Genomic DNA, 24,905 nt, shown 5'->3' on the forward strand with positions numbered 1-24,905 from the left:
GGAGTGGCTCAGCATGACAGGAAGTGAATTATCCTGTCAATCTCATTGTAAAAGTAAAATATTTGCAAATTGAGAGAAATTGAGTGAATATGACAGAATAACCAGATTTTAAAATTTGTAACCAACTTTAAAAAATCACCACCAATTCAAAATGTGTTTATTTATAATGGTTTTTTCAAGTAGGTGTTTTTGTTCTTTTGTTTGTGACAGCATTGCCTATTGGGAGACCTATTTAATCAGCTTTTCCACAAATACACCTACTTTGTTCCTAGCCAGAGGGAAAAGGATGGCAAAGCTTAGCAGTTCTGGCTTTACTAAAAGACTGTTACCATGGGTGGGGAAGATGTTCCTAGAGGGGCATTGTACACCCTTTCGCCTGGAACTTCACCCCCGGTCTCTGTTCCACCAATTGGGAGACATTGATGAGACACGCAAACATAAAAACATCCACATTCTTTCCCACTCTATGGCATTCTTCCAGGGGGGAAGTCTTCACTAGTTTTATTTTATTTCTACCTAATTTGCATTTATCACTCCACACTATGTTTTTGAGATTCCTATCATGTTGATATATATTCTCATGGTTTGCTCCTTTTAACTGTTATGAAATATTACAGCATATAAATATTCATATTTTATTAACTCATTCCCTCTTGGTGAATATATAAATTATTTCCATTTCTTTGCTACTATGAACAATAGCAAACTGGAGAGACGTGCATTTTTCCTGGGTACATACACAAAAGTTTTCCTTAAATGTATAACTAGAAGTGGTATTTCTGGGTTTGTAAATTGGGCTCATTTGTAATTTTACTTAAGAGTGCAAAATTTTCCACAAACTGACTGTACGATAGTTAGCAGTGACTAAAAATTCCATTTTCCTAAATTTTTCTCATATTAGATATTATCCAACTTAAAAACTTTTGTCTATCTGATGAGTAAAAAGAAGTGTCTCATTTTAATATGCACTTCTGTGCGAACTGGTGATATGACTAGTGTGTATTTCTTTATACATTTATTAGCAATTTGAGCTCCTTCTGTGAATTGCCTATTTTCATCCTTCTCCCATTCTTACACTGGGTTGTCTTTTTCTTGTTGATCTGTAGGGAGTATTTACATACTGTAGACAATAACTATCTGTTATGTATATGGCAAATACTGTCTCCAGGGTCTAGCCTGTCTTTAACTATAATTATGGTATTGTTGAACAAAAAAAAAAAGAAAGTTTTACATTTTGAAATAGGTAAACTTATGTCTATATGTATGTACGTATGTATTTGTGGTTGTGTTTGCATTTTCTTACTCCACAATTATAAAGATCATTTTATGTAATCTTGAGTAACAAGCAACATAAAAGGAGTATTCACATACACTCTCTCTCATTTAATCCGCATGACAATGCCCTGAATTAGGCAGTGTTGTACATCACTACCATGTTACAGATAAGGAAGCCTGAAGCTCAGAGGATCAGCAACTTGTTTCACGTGGAATTGGGTCTGTATGATGCTAAGGCTGATAATAGTAATAGTGGACCACACTTATTGTTTTTGTTTTTGTTTTGTTTTGTTTTTTGCGGTACGCGGGCCTCTCACTGTTGTGGCCTCTCCCGTTGCGGATCGCAGGCTCTGGACGCGCAGGCTCAGCGGCCATGGCTCACGGGCCCAGCCGCTCCGCGGCATGTGGGATCTTCCCGGACCGGGGCACGAACCCGTGTCCCCTGCATCGGCAGGCAGACTCTCAACCACTGCGCCACCAGGGAAGCCCCAGACCACACTTATTGAGTGCTTTCTCTGGGATTTATAGAGATATATATTTACAGGATTATTTCTTTTCTTGCTCTACTCATTTCTGTTCCATTCATTTCATTGTCAACTTTATGTTTGTCTCATTAAATAAGTTTGTGAGCCTCCCCTCTTTTTCTGTTCTTTGTAACAATTTAAACAAGGTTGGAGTTAACTGCTCGCCTTAGTCAGTTCAGGCTGCTATAACAGAATACCATACAATAGCCTGGATGTATAAACAATAGAAATTTCTCACAGTCTGGAGGCTGGGAAGTCCAAGATTAAGATGCTGGCAGTCAGTGTCTGGTTGAGGGCCCATTTCCTGGTTCATAGACAGCCATCTTCTCCCTGTCTTCACATGGCAGAAGGAGTGAGAAAACCCTGTGGGGGTCTCTTTTATAAGATCACTAATCCCACTCATGAGGGTTCAGGAATAAATGTCCTAGTCACCTCCCAAACACCAAAACACTGGAGATTAGGTTTCAACATACAAATTTGGAGTAGGGGTGGGACACAAACATTCAGTCTATAGCCACTGCTCCTTGGAAGTTTGCTAAACTTGTTTTCAAAACCACCTGGGCCTAATATCCTTTTTGAAAGTGTGGCATTCAACTACTGTTTTGATATTTAAATGGTTATTGTTAGATTTATGTTTTCAATTTTGTATCTGGTCAAATTTGGGCAATTTAGCATCTACACTCTCATTTTTACCCATATGAAAATTTATGTCAAAACTTCAAGCACTTTGCTTGAGCTTACACAGAAAGAGAGTAAACAAAGAAGATTTAGAATCAGTCTCCTAAGTTTAGGCCAGTAAACCACAGGTCCTAGATCAGAAATACCAATAATCTTTCCATTGTCTTACGCATTTTTCACTATAATCTAATAAGATAATGGGTATAGAGTGATTAGCATTCTGGAAACTCATAGGGATCGACATGATGATCATGGGGTTGCTTGTGTTGGAGCTCCAACGGCACTGATGCTTTTCTGAAATTCCTGAACCACACGGCTTATTTGTGCCCACCAACAAAACTATGGCTCTCCAGTGTGGTGTGCTGACCACACAGCTTATGCTATGCATTTGTCATATCTACTTCCTTAGATAGCAGGGACAAAGTCTAACAAATTAGGTCATGGTAGCAAGGATATAGATAGATGTTAAAATCAAGGGCTTTGGAGTGAAGCTTACTAGGTTTGAGTCTCACCTCTGTCACTTCTAGCTGGGCAACCTTGAACATGTTTCTTAGCCTCCCTATGACTTAGTTTACTCCTTTGTATCTGGGAAAAATAACAATAACCACACGGAAAGGCTGTGATAACTAAAAGATAGAATGCATATGAGGCATATGGCAAAGTACTGCTTTCTCTGGTACAGAGAAAGCAGTGGAAAAATGTGATCTACTATTACTACTACTGGCCTTAGCATCATACAGACCAAAGTGTGAATTCCAATTTCACCTGAAACAAATTGCTAACCCTCTGAGCTTCAGGTTTCCTTGTCTGTAATGTGGTAGGTGATATATAGGTCTGCTTAACTTGGAACATTGTTGTTCAGATTAAATGAAAAGATGTATGTGAATAATCCTCTTTGTTGCTTGACAATCAAGATGGAGACCAGTCTAATCTGCTCGCTGCTCACCTGCTTTGAGAAGTTTTGAAAAGAAATGAAAAGTTGGAAGGAGAAATAAAAGTAGAGAATATGCAAAGTTATCCTAGATTTACATCAGACATAAGCAGTGCTTATGGAGAGAAGTGAATGAGTACTATCATGGAAAGGGTTGAGGTGGTGAGCGTATGAGATGCAGCGTATGAGGAATGGGAACAAGGAAAGGCTGGACTGCTGATGGATGAACATGAAGAAAAATATTTTGGAGAGGTACTCATATAAGGCACACAGGAAAAGCAGCACCCACGTGATCCCCTCCTCCACCCCTACCCATCCACCCCTCAACCCCCACCTGCATGGGACACAGAGATGGTAAACTTACAATCACAATGATGAAATCGAGCCAGCACCAGGCACTGGTGAAATACTTCCTAAATCCAAAGGCCACCCATTTCAGACCCATCTCCAAGATAAAAATGTATGTGAAAATACTGTCAGTACAATTAAGTATTGTTTGGATTTTGGGTTGTGTACCAAGGTAAATATCTTCAAATACCTGAAATGATAAAGCACATCCATAGGCCAAGTTGAACTCTTTGCTGACTGTACCTTTTATTTTTCTTCCTTATTTGAATAAACTAGTACCTCTCTTGGTGACAAGGTTTTGTACAAAAGGTATTAAGGCTGAACTTTTCCAATAGAAAAAATTCCTTGAGTAAGTAAAACCAGAAGAAGGAAAATCCTATTTCTAGATTTCTGTTGCCACTATAGTTCCCCAGGCTCTCATCACTGGCTCCTGGAATATTTTTTTTAAAAATCTTAAAAAAAAAAAAATATTCATCACATTATTTCCTGGTCTTCCTAATCCTTTCAACTCTTGCCAACAATATCTTGCCAACTTTTCCAGAACCTCCCAGTGGCATACACCATCTCTCTCATCCCCCTAGTTACCTGGATGGCTCTATTTCAGTGGCTCTTTGTTGCTTATAACATCAAGTCCAAATACCTTAGCCCACACTCTGGATCCTGCCAACCCTGAGGCTCGTCATCTTCCACCACAAACAGCATCAGCCGTTACGCCAGTGTTCCCTAGAGATGTGATCATTTTGTATGTGAACCATGATTTGCAAAAGTTTGGGAAGCAGTGGGCTAGAGCTCCCAATGTAAATTACTTTGAATATTAAATTTCATTAAGTGTGATTTATGAAAATTAGATATCCAAGCTTTTGGAGAGACGCTTTTCCATGCTACATCCAAACTTCCTTCACCTGAAGTATGTGTGCGTGTGACTCTTCAGGGTCTATATTACTAGGGTATAAGCTGTCCTTTTGGTCTTTACAGTGTTAATGAGGATGAAAGAAAAGGGAGAAGAGGTACTAAACCTGCCAAGTTATTCGGCAGGCAATGCCAATGAAGGCAAGAAAGAAATCAGCCCTGCTGTCAGGGACTAAGGTAATCCCACAGTCCCACAACCCTAGGGAAAAAGAATAAAGAATAAAACAGTCTCACTTCCAACCCCCAAGTGGGCTTTTGACTGAAGAAGGCCCTTCATCTCCTCCTCTGCCCCACTGGCTCCTGGTCAGCATTTAAGATCTCAGCTTAGCTTATATCTTCTATAGGAAACTGTCCTTCTTCCACAGGAATAGGTTAGGTGCCATCCTACATGGCCCCATGTCACCCACTGCTTCTCTGACTGTATCACTATGGCCCTGGTCTATAATTTTCTGGACTCCATCTGTCTTCGCTACTAGCCTCCAAGCTCCTGAAGGTCAGGGATTGTCTGTTTGCCTCTTGAGGAGAGACATATCTGAGTGGTGTTGGAAGCTCATTTCCTCTCTCATTTTGAAAACTTAGCAACAAGCTGGCTCAGCAGGTCTGAGTTTGCCCAATGGAAGAGCAGGCCGATATCAGCAACTGAGCTTTAGAAGCTCCCATAATATAACTAGGCCATTTCCTAATCCAGGAAGCTCCCATTATTAAGTAGTTGCCCAAATCAGAGCTTCTCAAACTCTAATGAGCCCCAAATCACTTAGATTCTGATTCAGCCGGTCTGGGGTGGGCCCAAGACTCTGCATTTTTAATAAGCTGCCAGGTGATATGAGGCTGCTGGTTCATATGCCACATACGGTGGTGAGGGACTAGATGTTTCTTGTCTCCATTTCTCTATAAATACGTGTAGTGAAACAGGGCCTGGGTCCCTCTCCTGGAACCCTCTGCATTGTGTGCTCAGTATCACTCTGCCCAGCCTACGTTTGCCTCATCTGAAGGCAGATGAGAACTAGGAGGACTGTGTGCCCTCTGCTACTTTTCTGATTATAAGTTTTCTCACACGGTGCATGGGGTGTGTGTCTGTGACCTTGTGACAACACCACTGCTTTTCTACTGACTAACACAGGGCGTGGCAGACAACAATGACCATTTGTGGAATAAATGCAAGAATGCTGTCTTTTGGAAGTGTAGACAGCTGGTGAGATGTAATCACCAGAAGATTACAGGGAACCCTACAGGGTGAGCGATAAAAATTAATCAAGGGAGTTCTCTGGGATGGTCTTAGCGAAATTTTCTTTTTTGTTTCAGGGACAATTTATATTGCAGTAAGCAGGTAAATGGGGACGTCTGTTGATCACAGGCTCTGGTGGGCCCCCATGTGTGCTCTTCTCCTTTCACCTAGAGATTACACAGGTGTAAAGCGCTAACCAGGAAGGCAGGAGTGTAGGAACAAGACATGTCCTTGTCCCTCCTAGCAACTTGTGAAATGTTCTGTGACTCTAAATCCATAAGGGATAGCTCAGTACTCCATTCACTTGACATGACAAATAATAAGAGAATTTAGTTTTATATTATGGCCATTTTAAGAGGAGACACAGAACACAATGGGAGGGAAAGAGAGAAACATGTAGGTGATAAGAGAGAGCATACTGTTGCCCAAGGTGAGGATATATGTGCAGAGGAGGAAAGATGGACTACAAGGTGAGAAGAGAGAGCAGAAAGGAATTTATGACTATATGGCTAGGGAGGCTGATGGATTTAGTTATTCCCAAACCTCACTGGAAATCACACCATACCTCAATTTAGAAGGATAAAGTGGTATCTCTTTGTCTCTCCTCTCAAGGGATCATGAGTGGTGAAAAATACCAAGGTAACTTATATCCTAATCTGGTCCCTGTTGACTTCTCCTCCTAATGTTTTACCTTTTAGAAAGCAGCACTATGGTCTTCAGAAAAAAAGAGAATAGGAGCATTGCCGTCTAGAGGAGGAAACGTGTAGGATACAGTGAAAATGTCTAGAAATCCACCATGAATGATGGACAGACTTGGAGCCAAGAGCAAGACTCCAATAGCCACTTTAAAGTGCCTATTTGGGGACTTCCCTGACGGTCCAATGGTTAAGACTATACACTTCCATTGCAGGGTGCACGGGTTCAATCCCTGGTAGGAAAGGTGGGGCGAAGGAAGGAAGGAAGGAAGGAAAGGAGGGAGGGAGGGAGGGAGGGAGGGAGGGAGGGAGGAAGGAAGGAAGGAAGGAAGAAAAAGAAAAAGTGCCAATTTGGGTCATCCTTCCTACAGGTAAAGCATCTTCGGCTTGGGGATTTCCCAGTTGTAGCATTCCTCCAGAACCTGTTGTGCAAAACCCTGTCCCCTAAGGGGATACAACAGCAGAGATCCCACTTCTTCTTGGCCTCCCCACATTCACAGCCCCATGAGGGGCCAAGTCAGAATGAAGCCACCCAGCTGCCTTGATCCCCAATGTCCCCAACAAGACCATGATAATTTACCAGTGCCCCACTGCTCAGCAGAATCACAAAGATAATAAAGCTCTCAAACCAGCTGTGTTTCACTATTTGGTAGCAGGTTTTCCGCAGGTTCCACCAAATGATCCAGGGGGACTTCCTCTTGTCCATAGTACAGCATGGAGAACAGTAATTCAGGCCTGCAAGGAATTAGCATCACTATCATTAGTGTCTATAATACATGTGCATTAATAGCCCAACTCTTCACCCCTCCTTGTACACACCATGTGACTTTGAAAATCCTCCAACTAAAGAGGTGGAGTCTTTTTCCAACCCCTTGAATCTGGGCTCAGCCATGTGACAACATTTGGCCAACAGAGCAGAAAAGGAGTCATAATGTGCCAGTTCTGACTCAGTGAGAAATTCAACAAAGATACAGAACTATAGGAAATATAAAAAGGAACCAATCAGAACTGAAGAATACAATAACTAAAATGAAAAATGCACTGGAGGGAATTAACAGATTAGAGGATGCAGAAGAATGAAATCAGTGATCCGGAAGACAGGGGAGTGGAAATCACCCAATCAGAACAGCAAAAAGAAGAATTTTTTTAAATGTGAAGAGTTTAAGGGATCCCTGAGACAACATCAAGCATACTAACATTAGCATTATAGGGGCCTCAGAAGGAGAAAAGGGACAAAAGTCTTATTTGAAGAAATAATGGCTGAAAACTTCCCTAACCTGGGGAAGGAAACAGACATCCAAGTTTGGAGATTGGGAACACAGAGGTTCCCAAACAAGATGAACCCAAAGAGATCCATGCCAAGATACATTATAATGAAAATGTCAAAAAATTAAAGATAAAGAGAGACTCTTAAAAGCAGCAAGAGAAAAAGAACTAGCTTTACACAAGAGAACCTCCATAAGACTGTCAGATGATTTTTCAGCAGAAACTTTGCAGAGCAAAGGGAATGGCACAATAGATTCAAATTTTTGACATTTTAATTATAATGTGTCTTGGTGTGGATTGTATTATTATTGTATTATTCAATTCTTTCCTACATTTTCTAAGTCTTCGTTGAAGTTCTTACTGGGATGAAGTTCATTTTCCTCCCTAGTTTGGTCAGAATTCTTATGATCATCTCTTTGAATTCTTTATTAGGTCAATTACTTACCTCTGTTTCTTTAGGGTTTTTCCTGGGGCTTTATTTTGCTCTTTCATTTGGAATACATTTCTCTATCTCCTCATTACGACTTTCAGTTTTTGTTTCTATGAACTAGGTTAAACAGCTACCTATCTTGGTCTCGAAGGAGTGGACTCGTGTGTGAGTATCCTGTGTAGATGGCTTGCACCTGGCAGCTTTAGCAGGGCAACTGGGGCTGGAGCTTGCCAGGGGCAATCTCTGGGGAGCACTGCTCCTAAGTCCACCCAGGCGGGGCAGCTGGGGTTAGAGAGGGCTTGGGCTGGAGTCAGTCCCTGGGGAGTGCTGAGGCCAAGGCTGTCTTGGTCGGGTAGCTAGAGCTGGAGTGAGTGAGGGCTAGGGGGAGTTCTAGGGGTAACTCAAAGGCCCTCTCTGGTGCCTCTGACCCCACAGAGGGCTCCAGTACTTCCCTGCTCATTTGGGAGAAGCTCTAGGGTTAGTACATGGATTTCCTTCCAGTATAGTCTAGATGCCCTTTAAACTGCTGTTTTCTTGCTGCATCCCAAGGTAGGTGAGTCTGTGCTCTGGCCCTGTAGTCATATTCCTTCCTACTGTAGGTCACTAAGTTGGGGTGGGATTCCCATGGATACCATGTCTCCGTCTTTCCTACCTGTTTCTATGTGGTCTTTCTATGTGCAGTAGCTGTTCAATCAACCCTCAGGTCTTTTTCAGGAGGAACTGCTCTATAAGTAGGTGTACAGTTGGTGTGTCCATGGAAGGAGATGAGCTCAGGGACTTCCTACGCCACTATCTTGGACCCTTGCTCCCAGAGAAAAATCTTGAGAGATGAGTTGAGGGCCTGGCAAGGGCTCTAGTCAACCCCAGACTTATGGTCAAGTTCTCTTGGTCTATGACCTCTAGTACATCCTGACAATTGATGTACTGGGAACTCTACCAAGTGGCAAAAATACCGGCCCAGTGGGCTTTCTGGGAAAGTTTTCTAGATTTTCTGCCCTGGTACTTGGGCTGTATAAGTTGACCCCACCTAAATCAAGAATTTCCTGAGAGCTTCCCTGGTGGCGCAGTGGTTGAGAGTCCGCTTGCCGATGCAGGGGACACGGGTTCGTGCCCTGGTCCGGGAAGATCCCACATGCCGCGGAGCGTCTAGGCCCGTGAGCCATGGTCGCTGAGCCTGCGCGTCTGGAGCCTGTGCTCCACAACGAGAGAGGCCACAACAGTGAGAGGCCCGCGTGCCGCAAAAAAAAAAAAAAAAAAAAAAAAAGAATTTCCTGAAATGGTCCCAAGAATCCAGGGAAGACGCCTCACTTTTGTCTCCAGTAGAAGCAGAAAGAAGGCATCTATCAAAACCATAGATCTTCAAAAAATAACAGAATCCCATCCAAAAATTCCATGAACTGAATGTAGGAATACTGCCACTTACCTTTGGGCAAACATCTCTCTGGTTCCTTTTTGGGAACCATTTCAAGTACCCGCCTAAAGGGATCCTGTGGACCAGTGGTGCTACATTCTGAGAGCACACTTGTAGCATCAGACTTCTGTACATCAGAACAAAGAAAGGGGGAATCACTTTCCAACACCCTCTGTCACCATGGTTAATACCTAATACCTTATTTTATGACTTTTTATGCATGAAATTAGCTAGGCAAAGGTATGAGGGGTGTCTAGAAAGTATACCTCTTGTTGCGTTCTTTCCTAAATGTTCTGACCAGCCCTGACTTCAGGAAAGAATTCTCTAACTGCTCTCCCTTGGTTGATGAAAGATAAGGCACATGAAGACACAGTGCCTCAACCTTTTCCTCCCTCCAAATCTTACCTGATCTGCTGACTAACCCCAAATATGGAAGCCAGGTGATGAGAAGGATGCTACTTTACTGAGACTGAAACTGTCAGCTACCTCAACTCCCAGAATAATAGGCCTAGAACAGTGTTGCTCGTTGATTTTACCCTCCAGTAGACATTTTGGCAATGTCATTGATTTTACCCTTTAGGAGACATTTTGTCAATGTCTAAAGACATTTTTTATTTTTACAATGGGGGGATGCTATGGGCATCTAGTGGGTAGAGGCCAGAGTACTGCTGAACACCCTACAATACACAGAATAGTCCACATAACACAGAATTATCCTGTCCCAAATGTCATAGTGGAGAGGTTGAGAAACCCTGGCCTAGACCTTTGCTTAAGATCTAATTCTGGCAGTTTGCCTTGTACTAATCTTGATATTTTTCCACAGCGGCTATCTTGGAGAAGGTGTATGGATGAGCCATGTTTCTTCTGGGAACACCCTGGGAAAATTACCTTTCGGGGATTCTGTACCGACAGATAAGGATCACCTTCAGAGAATATGTCCATTTCCACAATCTGAGCTCCTGGACTGGTGGGCTCCTTGGCCTTCTGATGGAGTTCACTGGCCTGACACTGAGAAACCCCAAGTAGAATTAATATTCCTCCTGGACATCTCACTTGAGATGAAACAAGTTTGAATTCTATTTGGTTTTCTGTTTGTCATGAAAATTATTACATTATTAACATTCTTCGCTTTACTTTTGAAAACTGATCCTGGAAAAAGTCAACATAAAATAATTCTGGAACACTACTATAGGAAACAGATAACAAAACTTACTCATAAGTAATGTAATCAAAACAATATGGTCTGGATACAAAATTCACCAAATAATTAAGAGGTGAAACTTACTGTAGCCTTTCAATTCAATGGCAAAATAATAAATTGTTTAATAAATGGTACTGGCATAATTAGTTATGCCTGAAAAAATATTACAATGTCAGAATATAGTAAAAATTAAAATCCATAATCATCTGATATTCTGATGTAAAAATAGATGTATAAAATATTAGAAGAATAACTTGGAAAATAATATTTTACTCTGTTGGGTACAGAGGGTTGGCTTAGCTAAATAGGTAACTGAAAGACATAAAGAAAATATGAAAATATATCACAACATAAAAATAAAAACTAAATTTTGTCTTATGACCTGCAGCTAAATCCAAGAAGGATATATGCAAAGTCACACCTTAAGTGAAGGTTTCATCCTAAAATCTATGTGAGGGTTCCTGTGAATCTGACACTGTAAGGTCATGATTTAAGAACACTTTTCCCCTTTGAACATATACACACAATAAACAGGTACACATTATCTATGGACCAGACACAGAACAAAAATATAAAGTAATAACAATTTAAAGCATGTAGCAGGTAATGGTGAATAAAAGTGCCCCGTGTGAGGAAGGAAACCACAGTTATGTCCAAAGCTTGAAACTATGGGCTGGGTTGAAGTTCTTGCACTTAAGAGAGAAAGTCAAAAGAAACTGTGGTTTTGTGACCACCTAGAGGGGTGGGATAAGGAGGGTGGGAGAGAGGGAGACGCAAGAGGGAAGAGATATGGGGATATATGTATATGTATAGCTGATTCACTTTGTTATAAAGCAGAAACTAACACACCATTGTAAAGTAATTATACTCCAATAAAGATGTTAAAAATAAATAAATAAATAAAAGAAGCTGTGGCCAATGCTTGGGATTACAATTATATAAAGCTGCAAATCTAGAGAGGAAGGAGGAAGCACAGCCTCAGAAACAAGACCCGGGCAAAGGGAGCCACTGGTTCAGTGACTGGATCTGCAAAATGCCTAGTATCACTATTAGACAAGAATCCCAAGTTGGCAATACAAGACTTAGTTCTGAAATGGATCCTCTAGGAGGGTCGATTAAAGATACCACAGAACTTAGACTGCAAAAAGGGGGACAGATCCTCCCACAAAGATGAGTTTTCAAATTCACACTCCAAAATGTATGAGGAGACAAACATAAAACCAGTATCCCTCAAAAATTAGCTACAAGGAGGTGAATTTATTTGAGAAAAAAGTGAAATTAGTATAGTAATCTGAAAGCATCATTAAAATTAACAAGTTTAGAATTTAATTTAAAAAAGATATACAGAATTTCGCTTCCTGGATAGTAAAGTAAGAAGCTCTGCAGACATGCTCCACAGGAAAATTAACATAAGTGGTGGAAAATATTCATAAAAAATCATTTAAGTTTCTGGAAATTGTCCTAAGGGCATACAGCAAATGAAGAAATATTTACTAAAAAAACTACACATTTCAGTAATAACAGCAGGAGTCTATGTCACTTGAGCCATGATCTGCTCTCTTCCTTCCCACCCCCAGCTCAGTTTGACAGAAGCTCCACTCTAGGCAGATGTGACCAAGAAGATGGGGCTCCCTTTACCCTCAGCTCCCAATCAAGAGATATGTATCTCACCAGAAGGTGCAGGTTACCAACTTTTCTCATCTCCTCCAACTCTGAGTTGAAGAGGCTAAATTTCTGGTGAATGTGGCCAAGAAGTTGGATTTCCTTTTTCAATTCAGTTTCTACTCATAGGACACAAACTCTATTCCAGGTTCAAAAGTTTGAGAATACTGGGGCCCTTATCACCCTTACTCCAGCTAGTTTGCAGGGCAGAGGTTCCATGAAGGAAGAGGGAGGCTGAGAGATGAGAGACTACTGCCCCTCCGAGTACCAGGGGTAGCGGCTATGGCTAAGTGATCCTTCTCAGGGTGGTAGGCAATACATAAGAAACAAAATCTCCTTTTGTGCTATTCACTTCACCTTCCACACTCCCTTTCTCACCTTTCAGCCAATTCAAAGTCTATACTTCTTTTAGGGCTAAACCAAAGGCACTTGATTCCCCTGTTGCCCCAGCCCACTCTGATCGTGTTCCCCTCTGAACTCCTCTGACACCACCCACCTGTGCCACATGTGCAGGACCATGATCAGAATCAGTCCCGGATGTGCAGCTGCCACATTTTATACCCTTATCATCTCTGCATAGTGCTCAGAACAGGGCAGGCAACCAGTGCCCTATGGCAACTCTAGCTTTGTACAACCTCTAAGTCTACGTGTGAACCTTCATACCTGTTTTCCAGGCTCAGGTTGTGTGATAGGCTGTGCCTTATCTTCACCAGGGGATTCAGCATCATCTTCTTCCTCTGCTAGTGGGGCCAACCAAGTCCGATCATGCCCGACACTCAAGGTCTTTGGTGCGGAAGTCAGTACACCAAACTCCTCCCAGGTCTCTGGGCCCTTTCTCATCTCTATGACCAGGGGAATGACACCTTTGCTCTCTGCCTCAGGGCCTTCTGTCACCTCTTTTTCCTTTGGTAAATGTTGTCTCCTGCACCACTTGGTACAAAAATGCTCAAGAGTATATATGACAAAACAAAACGCCCGGCAGAACCGGTCCAGGGCTAACTGGACTTTGGTTTTCCTGACCTCTCCTTCCAAGTGTCCATCTCTCTCCTCATTGCTGAAGGAATTGAGCAGCAAGGCAATGAAGAGGTTGAGTACCTGGGAAGGGGCAAAGGGAGGGGGGACATAAGGAGAATGAAAAATTTAGCAAAGGAAAGAATACAGTAGGTTTCCACAACAACTTTTCCCCAAGACCCAAAACAAAATCAAATGAGAGTTCTATGTCCTTCTGCCTCCCAAGAAAGTTCATCTGTAAAATAAATAAAAGGAGAGAAGATTGACGAAGTAATAGGGGCATCAAGATAAGACCAAAGAAAAACTGAAGTTAAAGGGTGCAGACAGACATATCCAGTCCGTCTGTGTGTAAGCAGCACGTATTGTAGACCCTGGCCAGGGTAAGGCTGAATGGTGAAATCATGTGGCAAAATCAAACGTGGATATTCCTTGGGGATCAGCCAGAATCATGAGGTTGGACTTTTTCTGGAACTGCCCACAGGGATATGGGTCTGATGTCTAAGACTGCTGTGCTAGGAGGCCCTCTCCTGTCTGTGCAATTTGAGAGATGGTATACTTGTGCAGGCTTTTTAAAATCTCTTTTGTTTGTGGCTCTCGCCAGCTCAAACATATACAGCTCTCTGGGAGAAGTGTCTTGTGGGTGTTAACAGGTCTAGTCACTCTTCCTCAGCTTCACCAGGAGAATTCCCAGGTCCGAATCTTTGCTCAAGCTCTCCTCTATTTGCTAAGTCCTCTTTGCCTCTTAAGTGCCCTTCTCAAGTACTGTGTCTCCCACAAAGCCTTTCTTAGTGCTCCCTTCCCACTCCCTTGGGTGATACCCTGCCCTTCTGATCTTTCGTATCTCTTACTGTCTATCAACATCACTTATTAGGTATTTAGGAGAGTTAATTTTATTTCTATGCGGATTGTTAATTATATTTGCATGATAGCCCCAACTCAGTTCTGAAGAACTTATGCTCAGGTATCCCTGTCTGTCTCCTGTCTCTTCATACCCTCACTGGTGTACACCTAATTAGCCTCTCCATAAATAGCCATGTTTCCAGCTGCAAGTAACAGACTCAGGGCAGCTTACACAGTAAGAAAATGTCACATGACAAGATATTTGAAACGTTTTAAACAGGGGACCAATTATGACTCGACAATAGGTTTGTCCCACCTTCCCTTTATCTTCCTCAGTGCTTACTTTGTCTTAGTTTAGTTCTTCTCATGGTTGTATAATGTTTGCAGTTCTACCAAGAGTCACGGTCATAAAAGGTCCAGAGGAAGAAAAAGGACTACTTTTTTTTCCTCATCCCTCCTTCCTCCTCCCCCTCCTCTTCCTTCTCCTCCTTCTTCTTCTTTTAAACAACAAGAAACCTTCCTCAGTGGACATCTCTTTGCATCTATTGAACAAATTAAGTCAAAAACCCCTACCTCGGCCAATCAATGGCGATCTGAATAACCACCTGGAGTAGGATAGACATTGGGACATCTTTATGAGCACTACATGACAAGGTTTTCTTTCATGCTTACCGTACTGTCTTCAAACAAAATTCAAATGCAGATTTAAAAATATTGTATAACATTACATTTATAATACTATACTTAGAGTAACAATTTTCACTAGTGAAGTGTTACAAAAGAAGCCAATGCATTTGTTTAGTCCATGTATTTAATACAATGACAACAACAACAAAACTAAGACACTCACCACGAGTTTTCCTATCACCATGATCAACAGAAACACAATAATGCACAGTGCTTGGTTAGCTTCTTGCATACATTCCCACATGTTTTCGATCCATTCCCCACAGAGGATGCGGAATACCACCAGAAAGGAGTGGTAGAAATCCCCCATGTGCCAGCGTCGTAAACATGGGACTGCAGGGTCATGGGACTTTGAATTACTCTTTATGCAATTGAATTTAGAGCCAAAAAGCTGCATGCCAACTACTGAGAAAATAAAGACCACAATGGCCAAGACCACAGTCAGGTTTCCAAGGGCTCCAACGGAATGGCCAATTATCTTAAGCAGTGTGTTTAAAGTTGGCCAGGATTTGGCTAACTTGAAGACCCTCAGCTGTAAAAACAGACAATAAACAAAAATGGAAGAAAAGCCAGTTAAGAACAAATTCCATCTGCTCAGCTATAATTTAAATGGCATGTTCCCAAACCACAGCATTTATAACTTTCAAAAATCTTTTCAAAGCCAGATCCATCCTAAACATGGTCACCAACTCCATGTCCCAATCTAATATTCACCTGTATCTACTTTTTGTTTTAAAAATGGAATATTTTGGTCTAAGATTTTAAATGATAAAGACTTTGGGATCATGATGGTGGAATTGAGCATACATGCTTATTAAATATAATGAATGTATTGGAACCCTATATAATATACCAAGGGTCAAAAACTTTGGCCCCAGGGCCAAATCCATCCCATTGCCTGCTTTTATATGGCCTGAGAGGTAAGAATGTTTTTTATATCTTTAAATGGTTGGAAATAATTTTTTAAAATATTTCATTACACATGAAAATTGCATGAAGTTCAAATTTCCATGTCCATAAATAAAGTTTTATCGGAACACAGCCACACACATGCGTTCTCTACTGTCTACAGCTACTTTTGTACTACGATAGCAAAGCTGAGTGGTTTCGACAGAAACCATATGGCCTGTAAGGCTGAAAATATTTACCATCTGGCCTTTTACAGATAAAGTTTGCTAACTCCTGTATTATATATTTGAGGTCACAAGTTTGAATCTAAACGTCATAAGGATGACAAGAGTAACATGATGTTTTGTACCTAGGAGAGAAAAGGCAATCAGCCAGTCAAGACACACTCTCTTTTTCCACGAGAAATTTTCTCCATGGAAACTTACAGACCTTATAGGAGACAATAACCTTAGAAAAAACACAGCAACTAGTTTCATAGATTATTTCTTATATTAACTTTCAATGTAAACCAGTGGTTTCACTCCAAAGTACAATCCTGTTAAGTATCAACTATTTGGGGGGTTGGGCGATACTGCAGATCAGTAAGACTTATATCACAAGAGAAGGACCACAACTGTCTACTTAGAGGGGAGCTGAGGGCATCTCAGGGAGAAACTGTGGTTCTGTTCTTATCCACAGGCAATGCCACAGAGCTCCTTGCCTCATAGCATGGCTGTAATAAGCCTAAACAATAGTAAAGCAAATGTAATTTTGCTCACCCAAGCACCAATAAAACTTTAGGGAGCAGCCTAATAACGCCTGACTTTAAGCAGTGTGATTTTCTAACATATGCCAAGTATAAAATGTATGCTTAAGTAACTGAATCAAATGTCTGATTCTACAGGCTTAGAAATCCTATCCATGCCAAAAAGAAAAGTAAATCTCTGAAAGTGGACAAGAGGTCACCTTTTGTGGTTTCCCTATTACCCTCCCACATGTGATTTCTCTGTGATTTCTGTCCATACCTCTTGTGGGGTCTGTCACACTCCACTTTACCTCATGGTCATTTCTGGGCCTGTCTTGTATTTTCCCTAGACTGCAAACTCCTTGTAGGCAGTGTTTTCCTCACCTTTGAACCTTCCCTCATGTACATATCAGATGCTTGGCAAAGGGTGCCAGGATGCCTCCAATGGTTCGTGAATGGAGGGCAAAGACTACAGAAAAGGAATGTGGTACTGGCAGCAATGAGGAGGGACCCTGTGAGATAACACCTGCAGGCAGCACCCGACCCCCGTCCTGGGCTATGTAGTCTACACCCACTTGGTGAGCCCAGCTGTGAGGATGCCTGGCTCAGAGCTCTGTGGGGGAAGAGATCATTGGAGGGGTTGTACACGAAGCAAGGAGCAGAGTCCTGATACCAGAAGACACAATTTTGCATCTGGTTGCCTGAAGGATCATCTTGTGGAGGGAGACGGAGGAAAGTAGGGGTTCACCTGAGAGAAGACGCCTTGGGACTCACAAAGGTATTAAAGACCTGGGTGGGAGGAGGAGTGCAGTTTTGGTTCTCAGGTTAAGGTAAGATGGTAAAGTTTAATCCAAACTAGCTACTGAACTCACTCAAGACTCTTCAATCCTGTCAGATAAGTTATTCAGTATAGGGCTTCCCTGGTGGAGCAGTGGATAAGACTCTGCGCTCCCAATGCAGGGGGCCCAGGTTCGATCCCTGGTCAGGGAACTAGATCCCACATACATGCCACAACTAAGGAGCCTGCCTGCTGCAACTAAGGAGCCCGTCTGCCACAGCTAAGACCCGGTGCAACCAAATAAATAAATAAAGAGCTGGTTAAATTGGATTATCATCCTGACAGCCCCTTAAAAAAAAAAAAGAAGGAAAGAAAGTGCCTTACCACTCTTAAGGAACGAAGTGACATACAACTTTGTTTTCCTGGACACATACTGTTTATTATCACCTCTGCAAAACTCAGAAGAGCAACAATGCTGTCAAAAATGTTCCAGCCTCCACGAAAGTAGTGGTAGGGATCCAGCGCAATGATTTTTAGGCACATTTCAGCCATGAAAATGCCAGTGAAAACCTACAGCGAGACAAAGAAAAATGAGAAAAGGAAGCTACCTCTTCTTGGAGATACACTTTTAAGAATGGTCCAAGGGAATTACAGAGGTTACAAAGAACTAAAATGTATTTTCATGCTTGATACAATATGCCCTGCAATCCACACACAAAAAAAAACATTTACCACTGTAGTGTGAACCTCACTCTACCTTTGCCCCTCTCTCTGCCCTCCTCCATGGCCTCCACTCCAGTGTCACCAAGCTAAGAGACATCAGGATGGAGAATAAATATCATTTTCCATTCTGTTAAAAAATAAAGCAAAATTGACTTCTTGGTAGATGGCAGAGTAATAGGAAGTGTCAAGCAATTCCTCCTCTGAATTCTCTTTAAGATACTCATAACTCCGAAGTGGGGGGAGTACACAACAGCTCTGAAAACTAAAGATAAATATCGTTCATAAACCAGAATGCAGGAGGAGTTCACCTAACCATTCAATCTCAACACCTTGATCAGAAAAAAAAAAAAAAAAAAAAATTAAAAGGGCCCAGAGCAGAGAACTGAAAAATACTACCAGGCACAGAAAAATGTCTTTGAGCAACCTGATATAGAGGATAAACCCTAGATTGGTTATGGTTGAAAGGAAGATTAGTGAGTCAGAATATAATCCTAAAGACTCACTAGAATGCAGGGTGCATCATTCCAGAACAAAATATCAAAGAATTAAAAGGAGGGGCAAGAGCTTAAAAAGCACTAAACTATGTCTTTTCCGAGGGGAAAATAATTCTCTGTCTTTAACAATTAGATAATACAGGCTTAAGAAATTTGCAAAATGTAGCCTAGTAGCCAAACTCAAAACTAAATCTATCTTCTATTCTTTGCAGAAGATAAAGCAAAGCATTCCTTCACAGCAAATAGCACTTTCTCTATCACACACACACACACATTAAATAGAAATGAGAAAAACAAGAGTATGAAAATAATACAGTAAAATGAAAATGGTTAAAGTCTTTTAAAATGTCCTTTTTGTTGTTGTTGTTGTTGTTTTGTTTTGTTTTGTTTTTTGCGGTTCGCGGGCCTCTCACTGTTGTGGCCTCTCCCACTGCAGAGCACAGGCTCCGGACGCGCAGGCTCAGTGGCCATGGCTCACGGGTCCAGCCGCTCTGCGGCATGTGGGATCTTCCCGGACCGGGGCACGAACCCGTGTCCCCTGCATCGGCAGGCGGACTCTCAACCACTGCACCACCAGGGAAGCCCCTAAAATGTCCGTATTAACAGAGGTCCCCAACCTCCGGGCCGCAGACCAGTACTGGTCTGTGGCCTGTTAGGAACCAGGCAGGAGGTGAGCGGCAGGCGAGCGAGCGAAGCTTCATCTACCGCTCCCCATCACTCGCACTACCACCTGAACCATCTCTCCGCTCCACAGTCTGTGGAAAACCTGTCTTCCACGAAACCGGTCCCTGGTGCCAAAAAGGTTGGGGACCGCTGGGGCTTCCCTGGTGGCACAGTGGTTGAGAATCTGCCTGCTAATGCAGGGAACACGGGTTTGAGCCCTGGTCTGGGAGGATCCCACATGCCGCGGAGCAACGAGGCCCGTGAGCCACAACTACTGAGCCTGCACGTCTGGAGCCTGTGCTCCACAACAAGAGAGGCCGCGATAGTGAGAGGCCGTGCATTGCGATGAAGAGTGGCCCCCGCTTGCCACAACTAGTGAAAGCCCTCGCACAGAAACGAAGACCCAACACAGCAAAAATAAATTAATTAATTAATAAACTCCTATCTCCAACATCTTAAAAAAAAAAAAAAGGTTGGGGGCCGCTGTGTTATAAGACTCTCCTCTTTAGTTCTGGAAACAGCAAAAACAACCCCTAAATGATTAAATTTCCTTATTAAAAAGTACAACGTGATCTATTTTTATAAATAATTCAATGACTTACTATTTATAAAATCCATCCCTAAGATAAAAAGACACAAGTTAAAATAAAAGGATAGGCATAAATAAACACAGAATAGACAAATAAAAAGAAATCAAGGGTGGCAAAGAAAAATCAAAGTTTATACCTATCTTCTCCCTTTAAACATTGCTGCCTGTTCCTGCCCAGTGCCATAACCAGCGCCTAAAAGCAGGCAGTGTTGCGCATTCCGGTTAATTGTGCTGGACTAATCTCCATCCCCTTTTGACCCACTCTTCCTCCTCCTGTCTCCTTCAGGCTTTAGGTGTCTGAGCCCAACAGCGTCCCTAGATGCTTTGGGACCATTGGTTTTGCAATCCAATTCAATTCAATTGCTAGTTATGACTTCTTGGGAGCTCAATGTACTCGCTTGATTCAAGCAATTCTGAAGCCTAGAGAGTCCATTTCTAAGTCTAGTCCACAGAGAACTCCACAGGCCAGCTTAATCCTGGTCCATCCATCAGACAGGAGAGGTCTGAATGTGTTCTTTCAAGCTCAGGGCTCCAAGGCCTCCCTGCACCACCATCACGAGGGCACAAGAGGTGAGGTGGCTGCCCCTTTTTTTGCATGTCTAGGGAATGGGGCACATGGAATAGATGCACAGGCTACAAAACCAGCTCTGCATGTTTCTCTTCCATTTTCAGGATCCAGGGTCCAGCTGCTGCCTGTGTTCTCAGACACCAACAATGTCCCTGTGTTCCTTTTGCCTCTGGAGAGAGTGAAGAAGAATGTCACTTAATTTGCCAGCTTCCAACTGTAAAATGTAACTTCACCTCAGCACCCAGGATACCTGGTCAGTGGGAAATGTGAGAGGCGGGCTTTGGCTATTTCCCACAGTTGGACCAGCAGATGAAGTGATGGACAGACCACCTTTGCAACTGAGAAGCCCTGTCCAAGGGGATGACTCTGGGTTCTTTGAGTATTCTCTGGAATTTATCCAATAACTCCATCTACCAGGAGATGCTGAAAGATGGGTCCTGCTAACTCTGTCGAGGTAGGGACTGTGGCCCTGAGGGCACAGCATTCTGCCTCCAAGTGAAACTAAACCGTCGGGCCATTCTGGGACACCTCAACAGGAGAGAGCTAAACACCCTGGCCTGGAGCCCAGAAGATGCCAGCCTGTTAGAAGGTATTGTGTGTGTTAGCTTTATTGTGCAACATGGAATCTAATCTGACCTATGCACACCCACAGGGCACTTCTTCACAAAGGCGGTATGGGAAAAGGAACTTAAATGCAGACTGTCTGTAAGGAGATCCACCTGCTCTTATACTGCAGTTCCCTACTCTTCCTGCATGCGATGTGGAACCAAGGGTAACAGGCACCTGTCTACAGTTCTACACCATCCTAAACCTGATGTATGGAAGCAGCTCTGTGGACCAACTCCTGATTCAATACGTACTGTGGGTTCTTGTCAAAGTAAAAAAAAAGGAAAATTTAAAAATACCTACATACATACATACTGCCTGGAAATACTCTGCAATGCTAAAAATGATCATCTTTGCTACTAAGACCATAGGAAATGAGTTTCTTTGTATTTCCCTTCTTTGTATTGTTACTTATTTTTAAAATTTAAAAAAACATACATTGCTTTTTAAATTAGAAAAATAACATAAAACTGTAAGAAGAAAAGGCTAGACATTCTGGTAAGATTTTTAGCTAATTAACTCATTAGCAAATTAGGGTAGAACATTCACTAGGTACTTACTTATTATTTCTGATATTTGGGAAACTAATTTTCCCTTGGGCCTTCTGCAGGAGCTATGAATTAAAGTGAACAGTTCTTGAAAAATCTGCTCCCCTATCTTAATGTTCCAAATTTAACTGAGAGTAGCTTCATCCAATAACAAACACACTGAAACAAGCTCAAGTCTGGAACCCCACACCCACCCCACCCCACAAGCCTCTCACACCTACTCCTAGGAAAGAACCTCCTACAGCTTCCACGCTCTGACTCACCTTTCCAGGGAAAATAACACTTAGTAATGGCAGTCACACTGTTTTGTGACAAATGATGTCATCAATATCACTGGGGACCATGGATCTCTGGATGTGGTTAATGTTTTCTTGATTATCCAAAATAGTTGACCGTTTAAGATGTCTCCTTGCTTCTGTCTTACCACTGAATGACCCTTTAGTCATCCATTAGATGACTAAAGAAACACCTCAACGTACTAGAGAGCAAACAGGGGCCCATGGAAAATTACTGAAATGGGTAAAAATAAAATCCTAACGGTCACCTTTTCCCTCTACTCCACCTAAGAGGACCAAAGACCTACGTTAGGTTAGGCCACTCACAAAATGTTTAGACTTTGAAAGAGTTATAATTCAAAGTTTGAAATATGTTTTATATTTTAAAAAGCCTAGAGTTACCAAATTCCCTGTGTACAACATGTTCTCAAAACTCTGGTCCATTTTGTAATGCTCCATGGCCAAGAAGAGAGTGTTGATTATGATGCAGATGGTGATGGCCAGCTCAGTAAAGGGGTCAGTCATCATGGTTCTCAGGGCCTTCTTAATGCACAGCCACCGGGGGCTACAGTCCCACACGAGGTATTTGGATGCCAGGTTTTCCCCACATGGGAGGCAAGGTTCCTGTGATTTTTCTTGTTCTGGAGAAGGAGAATTGAAAGAGCACTTGAGGAGTTAGGTCTGAGCCAGTCTGGCTGTTCTTTGCCTGGGTGCATTCCTTCCTCCCTCTTCCCTAGCATCTCCTGTGCTACAACATGATCAGTCAAGAAAGGTACTGACGCATAGCTAGGAAGGTTTCCCACACTCAACTTCCATGTGGTATAGTCAAGCACTTCAATCAAGTCTTTATACTTATATTGAGAATCTGGGAGCAGGGCCACACTGTGGGAGATACAGATGGGGAAGTCAACACTGACTGGCTATGAACCCATGAGAGAGAAAGACACAAGCCCAAGTTATGTTCACTCAAGGAAGACCATGGTGACGGCTGTACCAGAGCACAGGAAGCTACCAGGGCTCAGGGGAAGGGGAGATATTCAGGCAGGGACATCTATAAGCACTGAAACAAAAGGCATGCTATCAGTTGGTTGAAATCAGACCAGAAAGCTGCTGCACCCTGATTTCCACACAATTTCAAGGCCTCATGAGATGATGCAATAGGCTCAAAAGTGCTAAGAACCCATTTGATCCCATTCTTGCTGGGACTTGAGTCCTGCCCTTGAACACGAACCCCTCAGTTTGGTCCCTGTTGCCTCCTGTTAATCAGGTCCATCAGATGGTTCCAGCCTGCATACGCAAGTCTTCTATTATTCGTGTCAGATCCCTATTCTAACTTCAATGACAACTGTAACCTCCTGGAAACTTCTATGTCTTCTCTTCTTTGGCTGGCTATCATTTTCACTGAAACTTCCTGTGACTGCCTGGCCTGAACGAGAAGTCCCGTTGGTACGCTTGGTCCCACCACTACCCAAGTGGCAGCTCAGGGTGGGCCCAAAAGGAAGGCCTGCTTCTTCCAAACCATTTTGCTCACATGCTCCAAAGAAGCATGGGGAGTCACTCTGCAGGAAGTACAGTGGGTTGCAAAGGGCTTCTGAGGGGCTGGAGAGAGGGAGAAGGGAAGGGCATCCTTGAAGTTAGGCTCCCCCTTGGTCTTGGAACAGAACTTACCGTGCATGGTGATGGTGAGGATGCTCACAGCGCTCAGTGCTCTCTGCCTTTGGAAGGGGTCTCTGTGCTCATCACAGTGGTCCACTGACAGATTCTGGGACAGTCGTTTGGTTTGTTCAAGTAGGTGTGGCTATAAGAGAAGGCATGGTGGACTGTCTAAGGGAAGGGGTGACCTCTCCTCAAAACTTGACAAACTGGTTCAATGCCACATGCAGCGAAGATGCTCAACTCACTTCAACTTCATGGCATGCCAAAGGTGCAGTTTTCTTAATTCACATTTAATAGATAAGAGAAATATGGTTTGAACGTTCATACTTCTTACGTATGCCCATTTCTAGAGTCTAGAGTTGTACCTACAGAAACATTTCTTTCTCTGTGTTTTATTCATTGTCAACAAAGAGCAAAAAATATTTTACGAAAACGAATGCACAATGGTTCAGGGTATGAAAACAATAAAAAGTGCGATTTAGAAACAATGTTTGCGAGGGGCAGAAGTGGTGTATAAATTTAGAAAGGTGGATTGAGGCCACATAGTGAAGTGCCTTGAGTGGCTGCCTAAATAGATTTTGAAATAGTCAGTAACTAAAAAGAACAGTCAAAATAAATATCACAAAATCCATATACTAAACTTCAAGCACTCAGGCTATGTCTAAGAGCTTATTGTTTCTCACCTTATCTACAACTCTAAAGTATCTAGAGATTAAAGGACATAAACCTTCAGCTATCCAGAAAACTCAGGTATCCGTAATTACTTATTCCCCCAAAGTTCTGACCAACCATGGCCCCAGAGGGAACTATCCCTTTCTGAAAAGCTATTCTAAAGGGAGCCTGTAGTCTTTCTATAGCTATTTCCTATTCTAGCTAAAGGGAAAAGACACTTTATGTTAGGTGTCTGGGTCTTTGTCTATTGCTTTGTGAAATGAGGAAAAACTTGAAAAATATTAAAAAATATATGCAGTCTCTTGAATATGCTGTGATCTGACAGCAAAGAAGCCTCTAAATCATGAGATCTTGCCCTGTCACTCCATCAGAGAACTGCTCAGAGCAGTGGGTGAGGTCCGTGCATCTACTTCTACAAAGGCCCTTGAACTCCCTTTCCCCACCCCGGGCTCAAGCACACACACCCACCTCTTGCCTGCTTCATCCTCCCCCTACCTCAGTAAAGAGGCTCTAGCCATTATTCCCTGGCCTGTATCACCAACATCTTCCTCTCTTTTGACTTCTCTTCTCCAGAATTAAAACATGTTCAAAGATCCCCCACCTTAAA

General features: G+C 42.4%; 1 protein-coding gene across 1 annotated transcript in view; it reads right to left on the reverse strand.

Moving 5' to 3' along the window:
• SCN11A (sodium voltage-gated channel alpha subunit 11) overlaps positions 1–24,905 on the reverse strand; it is a 68,199-nt gene that overhangs the window by 17,781 nt on the left and 25,513 nt on the right. The window contains exons 11-19 of the mRNA XM_065886438.1: positions 23,639–23,768; positions 22,373–22,611; positions 17,889–18,074; positions 15,257–15,625; positions 13,219–13,650; positions 10,581–10,694; positions 9,705–9,819; positions 7,166–7,320; positions 3,773–3,946 (exon numbers count right to left, since the gene is read on the reverse strand). Coding sequence (XP_065742510.1) covers positions 3,773–3,946; positions 7,166–7,320; positions 9,705–9,819; positions 10,581–10,694; positions 13,219–13,650; positions 15,257–15,625; positions 17,889–18,074; positions 22,373–22,611; positions 23,639–23,768 — 1,914 coding nt within the window. The remainder of the gene's footprint in view (positions 1–3,772; positions 3,947–7,165; positions 7,321–9,704; positions 9,820–10,580; positions 10,695–13,218; positions 13,651–15,256; positions 15,626–17,888; positions 18,075–22,372; positions 22,612–23,638; positions 23,769–24,905) is intronic.

Source organism: Phocoena phocoena, chromosome 10, assembly GCF_963924675.1.
Source record: "Phocoena phocoena chromosome 10, mPhoPho1.1, whole genome shotgun sequence".
NCBI lineage: Eukaryota > Metazoa > Chordata > Mammalia > Artiodactyla > Phocoenidae > Phocoena > Phocoena phocoena.